This window comes from Stegostoma tigrinum, chromosome 9 (genome assembly GCF_030684315.1).
Source record: "Stegostoma tigrinum isolate sSteTig4 chromosome 9, sSteTig4.hap1, whole genome shotgun sequence".
NCBI lineage: Eukaryota > Metazoa > Chordata > Chondrichthyes > Orectolobiformes > Stegostomatidae > Stegostoma > Stegostoma tigrinum.
Genome location: NC_081362.1, coordinates 25,246,584 through 25,261,259, shown reverse-complemented (window position 1 = coordinate 25,261,259; position 14,676 = coordinate 25,246,584). Strand labels below are relative to the sequence as shown.

At 38.0% G+C, this 14,676-nt stretch overlaps 1 protein-coding gene across 4 annotated transcripts in view; it reads left to right on the top strand.

Moving 5' to 3' along the window:
- Window positions 1-14,676, top strand: part of map3k4 (mitogen-activated protein kinase kinase kinase 4) — a 194,010-nt gene that overhangs the window by 135,432 nt on the left and 43,902 nt on the right. For all 4 annotated transcript variants that reach the window (XM_048535980.2, XM_048535982.2, XM_048535981.2 and 1 more), the window contains 5 exons: window positions 741-902; window positions 5,057-5,190; window positions 5,273-5,351; window positions 6,114-6,180; window positions 9,893-9,989. In XM_048535980.2, the coding sequence (XP_048391937.1) occupies window positions 741-902; window positions 5,057-5,190; window positions 5,273-5,351; window positions 6,114-6,180; window positions 9,893-9,989 (539 nt within the window). The remainder of the gene's footprint in view (window positions 1-740; window positions 903-5,056; window positions 5,191-5,272; window positions 5,352-6,113; window positions 6,181-9,892; window positions 9,990-14,676) is intronic.

The following is a 14,676-nucleotide window of genomic DNA, read 5'->3' as shown; positions in this document are numbered from 1 at the left end:
CTAAATTTGTTTCTTAGTGTTCGTCAGGATTCTTTCTTTTAATGTTTTGTTGCTTTTCAAATGGCTTTGTATTGTGAGCCTTGAAGGAACAATGGAAAACGCTTTCTAAGCCTTCAAGAATTTGTTCATGCGAACCACTAATTTAAAAGCAGATTTTCTCTTTAAGTTACTGCACAGATTGCATTTAAAACCTGTATGAGTGGATCGTGTCATTGTAATTTTACGTGTCATTCCATTGGAAGTTGCTTTTAACAGTTCATTGTAGGAAAGTCGGGTTTTTTTCCATTATTTTCACCTGTGCTCTACTTTGACATTGCTAATTTTATAAAGGACTCAACTGTTTAAAACCTTGTTCTTTGCAAGACTATTTTAGAACACTCAGTTTTAGGAAACCGTGGCAAACTTTAATCCAGCAGAAGTAAAATTTCAGCAGCTTTTGGTTTGAAGCCATTCATAGAGTGCTGGTCTTGAACAGTTCAGAATGCTCACTGTTATGTATGGTCAGTTCAAATTGAGGTAGGATAAACATCGATAATTTGATACATTTATTACATAATCCATTATTATTTGGAGGTCAGTAGGTTAGAACTGCTCAGGGCATGTATTTCTGCTCTTGTAATAAAATACTGTTCCCTTTTTTGTTTAAATGTCCTTGAATTTGAGTAATAATCTAACAAAAGACTTAAATTTTTGCCATGGTGATTGCCTTGTTTTTTAATGATTTTCAATTTATATTTCAGCAAGAAGCATTATTGCTGTGCAATAAGATTAGTAATGCAATTGATAGGATTGACCAGATGTTTAGTTCTGAGTTTGAAGCGGAAATGGATGAATCTGAACATGCAACTTTACAGCAGTACTACAGGGAAACCATGATCCAAAGTTATAACTTTGGTTTTGAGGTAACGCTCCAGATTTTATTTGCATCTGTTGTATAAAGCAATCGGTAGTTTCTATGAACTATAATCTAAACTGAAGGTTTTTAGAAATAATGCTGTTTGTGACATCAGGTTTCATTTTAAAAGAATTACTTGCCAATCAACAGTGACTTATCTGGGATTACAGGGTGTTGTTACCCCACCGCATTCCACATTCTCCAGCTGTCAATATTGTTTAATTATCCATGGCTCTGGCTTAATTTCATCAATGAGTGATAGTAGATGTACTGGAATGCTGCGCTTTGGTCTGGAATTTATGTTATGATATACCTTAATTGCTAATGTTAGGCAGATCAAGTTACAACGTTGAACCTGTAAACCTCAAATCAGTGATTAAATCCTCTATAGCATGGGCACTCAGGGTTGGTTTCATAACTTTTGCTTTTATTTGTAAGCTGCTGTTCATGTTGTTCAGAATACCCCTGTTTGCTGATAGTGAGCTAATAAAATGTAAAGAAAATAATGAGGTGTTTTTCTTTGGTCCAATTAAATATTCTCCATTCTGAAGAACACATTTCATTTTGAATAATCAGTCATTAAGTAGTCATTGACTGCACTTTATTTTCCCAATGTGCCTGTCGCATTCCCTACTACCCCTGAACAACATAGGGATTCTGATTTAATGTTATTTAATATCTGAGTTGTCCCATCTAACTAGCTGCTAGAAGTAGCAGTCTCAGGTCAAGGGAATCTATTGTAATCGTCAAAAGCAATTCACCTACAGCTACAGTAGATCATTCAGCACCTGCACCTGTTCTGTCATTCAGTTGAAGCTGTGCACAGTTCTACTTTATATGCCTTTGTTTGATATCTAATGATGCTTTAGCATGACAATTTATCAGTCTCAGTCTTGATAATTGAAATTGACAGGACTCCTGGACTTTAAGGAGCAAATTCAGGATTTCCATTACTTTTTTGTAGAAACTATGCCTCCTGATTTCACTTTTGAATGGCCTAGTTACAATTGTAAGATTATGCCCCAGCATTGACAATGTAGTTTCGATGTGTCTATCCTGTTATCATAACACAGGTAATCCAATGAAAAGCTTCTCTATCAACCTTCTAAACTTCTGAAAATATAATCAAATTTTATACTGTTTTCCCTTTTTAAGTGATCATCTCTTTTAGGTGAAAATGCTGCGTATTCCTCCAAAGTCAGTATATACTTCCTGCGTATGGTGCCCAAAGCTGAATGTAGTATTCCAGGTGGAATTGGACTAAGTTTCTATGAAACTGATTTATCATTTCCTTTCCATACTAAACCAGACCTTTTTATAGAAGAATATTAGTTTGACCTTTTTAGATTATCTTTTGTTGCTGTGCAGTAACTTTTGGTGATTTATGTACATGGACATCAAATCTGCTTGGTCCCCACAGTTCCTAAGCTCACATTAACATATTTGTATTTGACTTTCTCAAATCATCAGAAGTAGGAGGAGTAGTCTATGAAAACCCTTGAGCCTGCGCTATCTTCACTGATCTGATTGTAGCCTTAACACCATTTTCTTCCAAGATAGCCTGTGACTCCATTGTTGATTTTTTTTAAAAAAAAGGTCAAATTTGGCCTTTAAATAAATTGAGTTGCAGTATCTCAGCCTTCACGGCTTTGTAGGGAAGAGAATTCCAAAGTTTGATAACTCTGAGATTAAAAAAAGATCAGTGAAGACAACTGCAGTCAAAAATGAGGAAGTTATAATGGGAATGAAGAGATGCAGACCAATAGATTCTGGAACAGTTTCTGTGGATTGAAGGGTAGTTAATGTAACTACACTTTTTTTTAAAAAGTAGAAAAAAAACATTATAGACTAGTTAGCCTGGTTCGTACTGGAAAAATGTTAGAATCTATTGTTTTGAAAAAAATGAACAGCAGAGCACTTGGAAAGCAGTGACAGGGTTAAGCCAAGTTAGCATGGGTTTACAAAAGGGTAATCATGCTTGACAAACCTACTGGAATTTATTTGAGGATGTAACTAGCTGAGTTCATGAGAGGGATTCACTGAATTGGTTTACTTGAACTTACAGAAGGCTTTTGATAAGGTTCCACATAAGAGGACATAAAAGTAAAGGATATATGATTGAGGGTTAGTCTACTGAGATGGATAGAGAACTGTTTGGCAGACAGGAAATGAGAATGAATGAACAGGTCTTTATCTGAGTGGCAGGCGGTGGCAAGTTGGATACTGCAGGGATCAGTGATTGGATCCCAGCTATTGGCAATGTATATTCTAATTTAGATGAGAGAATGAAGTGTGATATCTCATGTTTACAGAAAACACAATGCTGGTGAAGGTGTGCTTTGGACAAGTTGAGTGAGCAAATGCCTAGTTGAAGTGTAGTGTGGATAAGTTGTAAGGCTATCCACTGAGTTAGCAAAATTGGGAACGCATATTAATGTCTGAGTGGCAATAGATTAGGAAAGATGGAGGTGTGACAAGACCTGGGTGTTCTTGTACCAGGTGGAGGTGCAAGTGTAAGAAGCATTGAAGGCAAATTGCAGAATCTGAATTGTTGTTATTGGCACAGAAGGATAAAATTCAGCCCATTGAAGTATACAGCTTTAGTCATCCAGCTTTCTACCTTTTACCAGTATACATGCCCACTTGAGTGCCTGAGCTGAACCTGCCTCTTCCACATGCCCAAGCAATCTATTCCACTTTCTAATTACTTGTTTTATGAAAAAGTTTTTTTCTTATACCATGCTTGCTTCATTTGCACATCACTATAAATAGTAAATGTTTCCTTAGCAACATGACTCGCATGTAGAAGCAGGGATATCTTGCAGTTGTACAGAGCCTTGGTGAGACCATAGTTTAAGTATTGTATGCATTTTGGCCTCGTAATCTGAGGAGTAGGGGAGGGATGTTCTGCCAACGGAGGAAACGCAATGAAGGTTTGCCAGAATGAGGTATGAAGAGAGACTGGATTGTTTACGACTATACTCATTGGAATTTAGAAGAAGGGAGAATCATGTAGAAACCTGTGAAATTCCAAAAGGATTAGTCAGGGTAAGTGCTGAAAGTTGGTGGTACTGTGAACAGTTTTTGTCCCTTATTTAAGGGGACAGGTCAGATACCATTCACTACAATGATATCTGGTATGGAGGGATTGTCTTACGAGCAAAGCTTAAGCAGGTTGGGAGTTTACTCATTGGGAGTTTAAAAGAATGAGAGGTGATCTCATTGAAGTGTTTAGGATCTTTAATCAACTTGATGAGGTAAATGCTGAGAAGACGTTTCCCCCTAATGGGAGACCATAGGACCAGAGGTTGTAATCTCAGAATAAAAATGTGCTAATTTAAGACTCCAATGAGGAGTTATTTCTTCTGAGGGTTGAGAGTGTTTGGTACTCCTTGCCCCAGAAAGCTGCGCACAGAGCCCATGTGAAGATTTAAGACCGACGTGGATAAATTCTTAATCAGTAAAGGAATCGAACGTTACAGGGAAAACGCAGTTGAGAATGTGAAGAATGTCAGAACAACCATGACCCTATTCAAACAGTGGAGCAGGCTTGAATGATCTACCCCGTTCCTATTTTGTCTGATCTTCAACCGTGCAGATGTCCCAACATGTGAACCCATCTAGTTCTCTCCTCCTCCTCCTCAAATTCCATCCAGGGCCAAAAACAAATGTCCAGTTTAAAGCCGTTTGTATAGAATTTGCCAAATAACCAAACCACGTGTGATCCAGTGGAAGGCTGTTCCAAAAGTACAGCCTCTTCTTTTTCCCCCCCATCCATTTCTCACTCCCAGTTTGATCTTTCTCATTTTTGCCCGTTCCCTTCAGTTGCATATGATCACAAAAACCAAATGGTTGCAGATGCCAGAAATCAGAAACATAACCAGAAATTGGTCGTGAAATCTCAGCAGGTCTGGTAGCATGCAAGGAGAGAAAGCAGAGCTGATGATTCGGGTCCAGGACCCCTCTTCCCATAGAAATAACAGTTTCCAGTGTAACTCTTAGATCTTGGACAACATTTACTTAATGAGCAGCATTTTTTCTTTGGAATTGCTTTATTCTTCAATTTCCTTTACAAAAGAAATATGATATTTTGAAGTTCAAATTTAAGTTCTCAATGTACTTGTATCTACAAATATTTTAGAATAACTTCTGTCTTTTCAGTATCACAAAGAAGTTGTGCGCCTAATGTCTGGAGAATTCAGGCAGAAAATGGGAGACAAATTTATAAATTTTGCTAGGAAATGGATGACGTATGTGCTCACAAAATGTGAAAGTGGAAGGGGAACAAGACCCAGGTTAGAAATACTCTTATGAACTTGCATTTTTGAGTAACTTCTATAACAATATTGTCCTCCTAATGTTATAATCTGTTCGCAGATGGGCAACTCAAGGCTTTGATTTCCTTCAAGCAATTGAACCAGGATTTATTTCAGCTCTTCCTGAAGATGACTTTGTGGTAAATTGGCTTTATTGACTTGTAAATAATTATACCCACCTTTTATGGTTACCTCGTAGTTGCGTTTCAAGTGTTTTGTTAGTAAACTGGATAGGATCAAGTTGTATGGTGTTGCATTCCAATTGCATTGAAGAGCTTTATATTCAGTTAAGCACTTTCAACATCTAGTTGTAATGCAAGAAATATAGCAGCCAATTTGCACACAGCAAGATCCCTGAAATAACAATAAATTAAGTTTTTTTTTAGGCCTTTTTTTTGGCAAGGGCTCCACTTCTGTTCCTGTTCAAAACACTGCACTGCTCTTTTTTTTACACTGACTTGAAGGGTCAAACTGAGTCTCAGCTCAAAGATGGAAATTGCAGTCCTGCTCATGAATTAAAATGTAACACTACATTCCCATTTGTCTTTTATTTTTAAAACATGTGAAAGTGAAGGAAATGCTTAAAATAGAGAGATAGGAAGAACTGCAGATACTGGACTTAGATAATGTTTATAATTGACTTCTTTATTTTTCATTATAAACAGTTACTGATCTGGGAGGTTCACTTTGCCATAATATAGTGTTCCATATTGATGTAGATTTTTACTTATTGAGAAGCTGTGCAGTAAAATTTTTTTTTGTGGTACACAGTCTGATTTTTATAGTATGTCATTTGGTTACAGATGGTATTTTCTATTGCTTGAATCTTGTCAAGTAAACTGACAGAATTCTCCACGATTGTTCAACCTCTAGTATTGAGATGTTTCTTTGATTTTTTACAGAGTTTGCAGTCTCTAATGAATGAGTGTATCGGTCATGTGATAGGAAAGCCTCATAGTCCTGTGACAGGTTTGTGTTCGGTGTTGTGTAATTAATGCAGCTGATAACAATTATATTTTATGTCTGTTTATTTTTAGTTTGAAGCAAAATACTGAAGATGCTGGAAATCTGCAGTATAAATCAAAAAATGCTTTATGAACATAGATCGTGTGGCATCTGAGAAGATCAGGAAAGAAATGTATAACTTTAAAGCGATAGCTATTGTATCTGTTCCACTGTCCACATATGTCTTACCTGTTGGATATTTATTGCATTTTTAGTTCCTATTTTGAAATATTGCCATTCTATGCTAAGAATGCCCAATTCTACCTTTCTACTCCCATTCTTTTAAACAACAATCTGGTTTCACATTTAGACAAATCGTAATAGAATCACTACAGTGCAAGTCTACTTCGACCCTCTAAAGAGTATCCCACCCTGACTCTCTATCCTAACCCTGTAACTGTGTGTTTCTCATTGCTAATATACCTAGCCTGTGCATCCCTGGGCATTGTGGGCAATTCAGTATGGCTAGTCCACCTGACCTGCACATCTTTGGACTGTGGGAGGATACTGGAGGAAACCACCTACAGACATGGGGAGAATGTGCAAACTCCACACAGTCACTAGAGGGTGACACTGAACCCAGGTCCCTGGCATTGTGAGGGAGCATTGCTAATTGCTGCTACTGTGCTATCCAATTTTGGCAGTTAACTGTCAAATATCATGAGCTAGTGCATTGCCATGGCAATATCTGTAACAGTTGCAGTGCACCTAGTGTCATGTAGCATGGAAACAAATTCTTTGGCCCGACTTGTATGTGCCAACTGGGTTTCCTAAACTAAACTAGTCCCATCAGCCTGCTTTTGACCCATATTCCTCAAACTTACCTAAACTTGTACTTGTCCAGGTGTCGTTTAAATATTGTAATTGTACCCAGCTCTACAACTTCCTCTGGCAACTTGTTCCATATATGCATCACCCTCTGCTTGATAAAATTCCCCCTCTGGTCCCTTTTAAATCTTTCTCCTCTCAGCTTAAACCTGTGCCCACTAATTTTGGACTCCCATGCCCTGGAACAAAGGCCTTGACAATTTATCTTGTCCATGCTCCTCATGATTTTTTAAAGCTCCACAAAGTCATTTGTCAATCTCCTACACTCCAGGGGAATAAAGGTCCAAGCCTGTCCAGCCCCTTATTTATAAGTCAAACCTTCCAGTCTTTGTAACATTCCTGTAAATCTTTTTGCAATCTTTCCAGTTTAATAACATCCTTCCTATACTAGCGCAATCAGAATCGTACACAGTAATTCAAATGTGGCCTTACCAATGTCTTGTACAGCTGTAACATGACATCCCAACTCCGGTTCTCAGTGCTTTGACTGATGAAGGCAAGTGTCCAAACACGACCTTCACCATCTTGTCCACCTGTGTAATTGCCAACTAGTTGTACAGTACAAATGTTGGACATTTTCCTCTGAAATTATGTTAACAAATTGTCCTGACGAGTTCAAGAAGAAAAGCTTCAACAAAATGTCTTATTTTTCATAATACACTCAGATATTGTTGTTGAGTTGGCAAACTGTCATTTTGTACTTTGAGTTAGAAGCCAGTTTTTTTTTAAAACAGATATCTGTCGGGGATCTCATAACCATTGTTCTTGAACATGCTGTCTTGTTGTCTGGATGTCCGCATAAACTTGACTGGACTTTGTCAGTTCAGTGTGTGGCATGTTATGTTAAAATACTGTGTTTTGGCACTAAGATTGTGTTGGCCATACAGCTATTGCTTTACCTTGTTGATATTGTATGTTTTTCCAGATTGAGATGAACCACTACTATTTGAAATTGACCATTCAGCTAGCATATCTGAAAAGATGCCAAGCCATTCAATGTTTTTTTTTCTTCACATAAAAACTGAATAATTCAATATCTGTGATTTTAGGCCTTTTTTATTTCTCTTTGAAAACTTGACAATGTCCTTTCCAGATTGAAGCAAAATTAGACCATTTGGCCCAGTAAATCCGCTCTGCTATTCAATCAAGGCTGATCTGCTTTTCAGCCCCGTTCTCTTGCCTTCTTCCTATAACCCTTGATCGGGTTGTCCCTTCTTATGAGACTATGACTCAGGTCCTAGTTTCCTGCTAGTGGAAACAATACCTCCATGTTCACGATATCCAGGCCTGTCAGTATTCTGTAAGTTTTAAAATCTCCTCCAATACCAGCACATCCTCCTTTTTAGATACAGCGCTCAAAAAAGCTCACATGATTTCAAATACATTAAGTGCATAATCTCATTTGCCCACTTTGTATTCCATCTGCTGTCTTTTTGCCCACTCTCCTAGCCTGTCCAAGTCCTTCTGCAGCCTCCCGGCTTCCTCGACACTACTTGTCCCTCCACTTACCTTTGATACTATGTTTGCAGATGACACCATACTCTCAGTTCCTTCATCTAGATTGTTAATGTACAAGGTAAATAGTTATGGTCCGAGCAGTGACCTGTGTGGAACTCCACTAGTCACCAGCTCTCATCCTGAATAAGATCCCCTTTACCCTCCTCTGCCTTCTGCCGCTCAGCCAATCCTCTACCCATGCCATACCTTTCCCCTCCTGTGTGGCACCTTGTCAAATGCCTTTTGGACATCCCAATAGATCATGTCACCGGCTCTTCTTTGTCTAACTTTGCTCATGTTCTACTCAAAACATTCTATCAGATTTGTCAGGCATGACCTCCCTTTGATGAAGCCATGTTGACTCAGCCTTATTTTACCATGAACTTGTGAGTACTGTACAGCCTCCTCAATAATCAACCTTAAAAAGTTACCAGTAACTTGCGGTCAGGTTAACCGGCCTATAATTTCCTTTCTTCTGCCTCCCTCCCTTAAACAGGGGTGTTACGTTTGTCATTTTCCAGTCCTCTGGGATCCTCCCTGACTCTAGTGATTCTTTAAAGATCACCACCAATGTCGCCATAATCTGCTCAGCTGTCTCCTTCACAACACTGGTGTGTACTTCATCTTGTTTGGATGATTTATTCCCCCTTCAGACCTCTTCAGCTTCCCCAGCACCTTTTCCATTTTAATAACTACTACATTCGCCTCTGCCCCAATTCTCTTAAGGTTCAACTTTTATATAAATAAATGCAAATTAATATTTGAAAAATATTAATACACTTTTTAATATTGAAACAATCTTTGAAACAAAATTTATAATCACATTAAACACCATGATAAAAATTCAGCTAACTTTTTGCTAATTTAAATCACCAAGTAAGCTGTAACAAAACAGATTGAAGTCGGATTTATGTCATCAGTAAACTTAAGAAGAAAACTTGTCTTTTTCAACTCTTTGAAGAATTTTTCCAGTTAGTTTTATTGTTTTTATGGCCCAACCAGTTATTCCTTTTCTTGTATTTGTGGATTTCCACCCTGAAAGTTGCTCTTGACTCTGCTTCCACCACTCTTTCAGGCACTGAGTTTCGGATTATAATTTGCTGTTTAATTTTTTTTAGTATATTTATATGAGTTACATTCTTTTGTATCATCTGTAGTATGCAGCATGTGAAAGAACTCCCCTTATTTGTTGTCATCATACTTTGTACTCAAGCTAATTGCATTAATTAATTTCATAGCAGTATTGGTTCGTGTTTGCAAGCTTTCTCATGTTTATTTAAGAGTTATTATTGTTAATATTATTGCCAGTCCAGTATATGTGACCTTGCATTAACTTCAAATGCATTTTCAGGAATTCATAGAAATAGTCCTCGTCCTATCAAAGTACCTCGATGCCATAGTGACCCACCAAATCCTCATCTCATCATTCCGGCATCTGAGGGATTCAGGTAAAGTGCTTTGATTGGTTCTGTTCACTTTGATACGGATTGAGGAGGGTTGGAAGATTTATTGAGTCAACACTTCTTGTTAAGGCATTCTTATAATGAAGTGACAGTACCCAAATCATTGTATTTCTTAATACAAAAACCTGTTTGCCAATTCAAGATAATTAAGACATCAGCTTTCTTCACTAACATCAGAATCCAGTGTTCTTGGTTTTATTGACATGTGAAAGGTGGACCCCTGCCAGACATTCTGAAAATGCTTGTAAACTGTATTCAATATTGACTAAACTCAAACTAAGCTGCCAAGTTGTCATACCACTTTATCGTATTCTGTGTAACCAGCATTCAATTCATTGCAGTCTCTATAACAAATTTGAGATTCTCCTGCATTCTGGCTGACTGACAGTCAATCTTGTGCAGTCTCTCTGACCAGTAGCCAACTTGTCACAGATTCTCTGACAAACAACCATTTTTCAGTCTTTCTGACTAATATTACTTGCCTGCATGCTCTGTGATCAGTAGTCATCATCCTGCTTCCTTTTTAGCAAAGAGTTATCCCCTCACACTCTTGTCACCTGAATAAACCAGCTCCAATAATCTCTGCACAATTGTCATACTGTTTATTAATAATATTTTAATTTATTTTATAAAGTTTTTGATTGCTTTTTCACTTACAAGAATTGGGAATTGCTAGCAGAGTCAACATTTGTTCCGCATCAGTCGCTACCCTTGAGGTGGTGATGATGAATCTTTATTGTGAAGTATGACAGTCTTTCTGGGAAAGCTATATCTATGGTGCTCCTTAAGTAGAGGGCTGTAGGGTATTTGCCAAATGGCAAGGAAAGAACAGTAATATATTTCCAAACCAGCTTGTTCTGTGACTTGTAGAGGTAATTTAACAATGTCCTGCTGATCATCTGGGTTGTAAAGGATGCACGATTAGGCAGCCTTATTGAAGAAGTTGTTGTAAATTACAACTGTGAATTTTGTATGCATGATACACTAGTGGAAGAATTGAATGTTGAAGGTAGTGATTGGGATGCCAGTCATGGGGCCACTTTGTCCTAAATGTTGTCATAATCCCTAAGTTCTTTTGGAACCACATTCATCTAAACAAGTGGAGTATTCAATCCCATTCTTGACACGTTGTTCTAAGAGGTTAGATAGCACAGTTTTGATATGGTTGAGCTAATTATTTTTCTGGTCAGTGGTAATTCCAGGATATTAATGTTGGGGGATTCACTGATTCTACTGCCACTGACTGTCAAGAGGGCGGTGGCTAAACTTACTCTTGCGAGAGATCGTTATTACTTTGGCACTGTTGTGTTACTTGTATTACTTGCTCATCAAAAGCCGAAATCTGAATGTTGTCCAGATTTTGCTGTGTGGGTTGACTGCTTCATAATCTGAGGAGTTGCAAATAAAGCTGAACATTTTAATCATCAGTCAGCATCCTCACCTTTTATCTCCTAATAGAGAGGGAAGGAGATTGATGAAACAACTGAGGATGGTTGGGCCTAAGGCACTGAGAAACTCTTGCTTAGATGATTGATCTTCAGTACCCGTCATCATTATTGAGTAGGCTAGGTATAACTTCAGCCATGAGAGAATTATTTCCTAATTACAGTAAGCCTAAGTTTTACTAGGACTCCCTGATGCTCGTTTTGGTCAAATGCTAATTGGACATCATATGCAGCTACTTTCACCTCATTCAGGAATTCCATTCTTCTGGCCATTTGTACGAAAACCACAGTGAAACCCGGAGTAAGATAACAAAGTGTGAAGCTGGATGAACACAGCAGGCCAAGCACCATCTCAGGAGCACAAAAGCTGATGTTTCAGGCCTAGACCCTTCATCAGAGAGCTGTGATGAAGGGTCTAGGCCTGAAACATCAGCTTTTGTGCTCCTGAGATGCTGCTTGGCCTGCTGTGTTTGTCCAGCTTCACACTTTGTTATCTTGGATTCTCCAGCATCTGCAGTTCCCATTATCTGTGAAATCTGGAGTTGTGGTCTTGGCGGAATCCAAATTGAGTGTTGATAATGTTAATTAACCAATACCCTGTTTATCAATTGCAGTATCAGCAACCTCTTCTTCATCTTATTGGTGATTGAAAATAGACTGGTGGGTGGTAATTAGCTAGAAATCTTTGTAGTATTGCAACTGTACTGTGAAAGTTTACTGAAAGGTGTGGCTATCCTGGATGCCAGTCTTCAACACTAAGCCAGAATGTTTTTGGGGCCAGTAACTATTTCTGTATATAATGTGAAGTAAACTGAATTGACTTCTGTGATGCAGAGAACCTTAGCAGGAGGCAAAGACTGATCAGACAATCAACACTTATGGCTGGTTCCAGATGTTTCAGCCTTGACTTTTGCACTTGCACGCTCATCTCCAACTTTATTCTGATTAGTTGGATTAGATTATTGCTTAATTCTGCCTAGAAAACGCATTTGAATGTAATTGTAATCTTATCAGTTTGGCTTGTTATCTTGAGATCTATTTGTTGCTACTCCAGTCATGTGCCACTGTGCTCACTAACTTACAGGCTATGGGAAATATTTAAATGAATGATACAAAATTTTCATTAAGTTAATTCCCTTTTACAAAAAAAAGCTAAGCAAGCAAGAGAGAGTTCTATCCACAGCTTAATAAGCAAGTCAGCATAAACCAACCATGGTTAACCAGGAAAGTAAGGAAGTTCAAATTGTAAGAAAATAACATGAAATGTAGCAAAGATTAGTTGTATTCTAGAGGATTGGAAAGTTTTAAAAACCAAAAAGATAGAAAAGTCGAAAAAAATGAGAGAAAATGGGCCTTGATGGTAAACATAAAAGTAGAATCAACATGGACAGCAAGAGCTTCTTTAGATATAGAGAAGTAAGGAGGGGACCAAAGTGAACAGAGGCCCTTTAGAAAATAAGGCTCAGAAAATAATGAGGAACCGGGAAATGACAGAAGAGTTAAATAAATACTTTGCATCAGAAGACATTAATTGCATTCCAAAGTTAACAAATCAAAGGTCAAAAGTAGGAAAGCAAATAAATGCAGTAACTGTCATAAGAGAAGTTGTACTGGAGAAGCTAATGGAGCTAAAAGTCAGTAGGTCCCTTAGTCCTGACTGGATGCAACTTAAAATTTTTAACCGATGGCAATGGTTATCATTGATGTTTTCCTTCGATACCACTCATGGTGTTTCACTATCTCTCAAATTGCTAACCCTTGCCTTTGTATTCAGTGGATCTACTTCCAAGCAAAGAATGCATTTCCTTTGTGATCCCATTATTCATGCATTGATTATTCTCTGTCAAAGCGCATCTGGATATGAAATTATAACCACTGTTATCAAAGAGTTGGCTTTTAAGTGGCTTTTGGTGCATTTGGAGTATTCTCTCTCGCATCTTTCCAGTACTTGATCAGAGTTGTCAGCATGACTTCGACAAAAGGTTCCATGTCGGTGGTGTTACACTTAAGCCACTCAGCATTTTCCCACTGTTGCTTTTCATGTGTTTAGAGTGCAGCATTGAGAAAGTACCTTCAAGTTTGTACTATTGTACATTTGCACTCTGTTGCAACCAAATTTTGTTTTGTTTTGGTAGATGGTATACCTGTTGTTGATATAAAAATGAGCTTACTGCTTTGTGTGTTTTAAAAAATTACGCTTCAAGGATCACGTCAGAAGCCTTGTGCCCACCAGAAAAGTGATCTGTATCACAGTCAGAACTGTGGTAGCTACACATATTGAAAATATTGTTGAGAAAGGAAAAGCTCTGATCTAGAATGTTGTCAGGATTCCTTGTCATACATTTGATTCTGAAGGCAGGTATCAGTTGCACAAAGCTCATGATAGCAGAAAAATTCAACTCTCCTCTATTTGCCTTCATTTGTCTACCCTAGGCTGTAATGTCTGTCGTTGCCTCTAGGTTTGTGCCCACACTTGTTTTGAAATCCTCCAGTAGTGAAAGATATTCTACGTTGGCAATCTTGCCAACAGCATATCAAGCTTGACATAAACTTTTGCCTCTGTAGTAGAGCAGTGTTTTCTTTTAACTGGATTAAACAGTGTTAGTCATCTCTTAAAAATGCTATGCCTCTGGAACACTTCCTATCGATTGGAAAATAGCTAATGTAATGCCACTATTTTAAAAAAGGTGATGTAGAGAACATGGAATTATAGAATGGTTGCCTGATATCAGTGGTCGGAAATGCTAAAGTCTGCTATATAAGATTTGACACCAGAGCATTTGGAAAACAATGACAGAATCAGAAAAAGTTGGCATGGATTTGCGAAAAAGAAATCATGTTTGATAAATCTACTTGAGGATATAACTGAGAGAACAAGGAAGCCGGGTGATTTGGGTCACTTGGACTTTTCAGAAAGTGTTTGTTCAAAGTAGTGTTCAATATGAGAGATGATGAGCAGTCCCCAGATTCCAATTTTCAAATCTGTTAAGGTGATTTTTGCGCAAGTCAGAACACGTTGCAGGATGATATGAAATAACTGTTCATCAGTGCAGGAAATATTCATACGTTGTATCTTTAAAATTACACCCCTGCATGGGATTGTGTTTATTTAGGAAAAAAGTGAGTATTTGTAAGTTGAACATTGGGACATCAGGGAGTCTCTGTATACCGTTGTACTGCTATTTCTGGTGGGTCGACCTCCAACCGTAATGTGACAAAATATACCC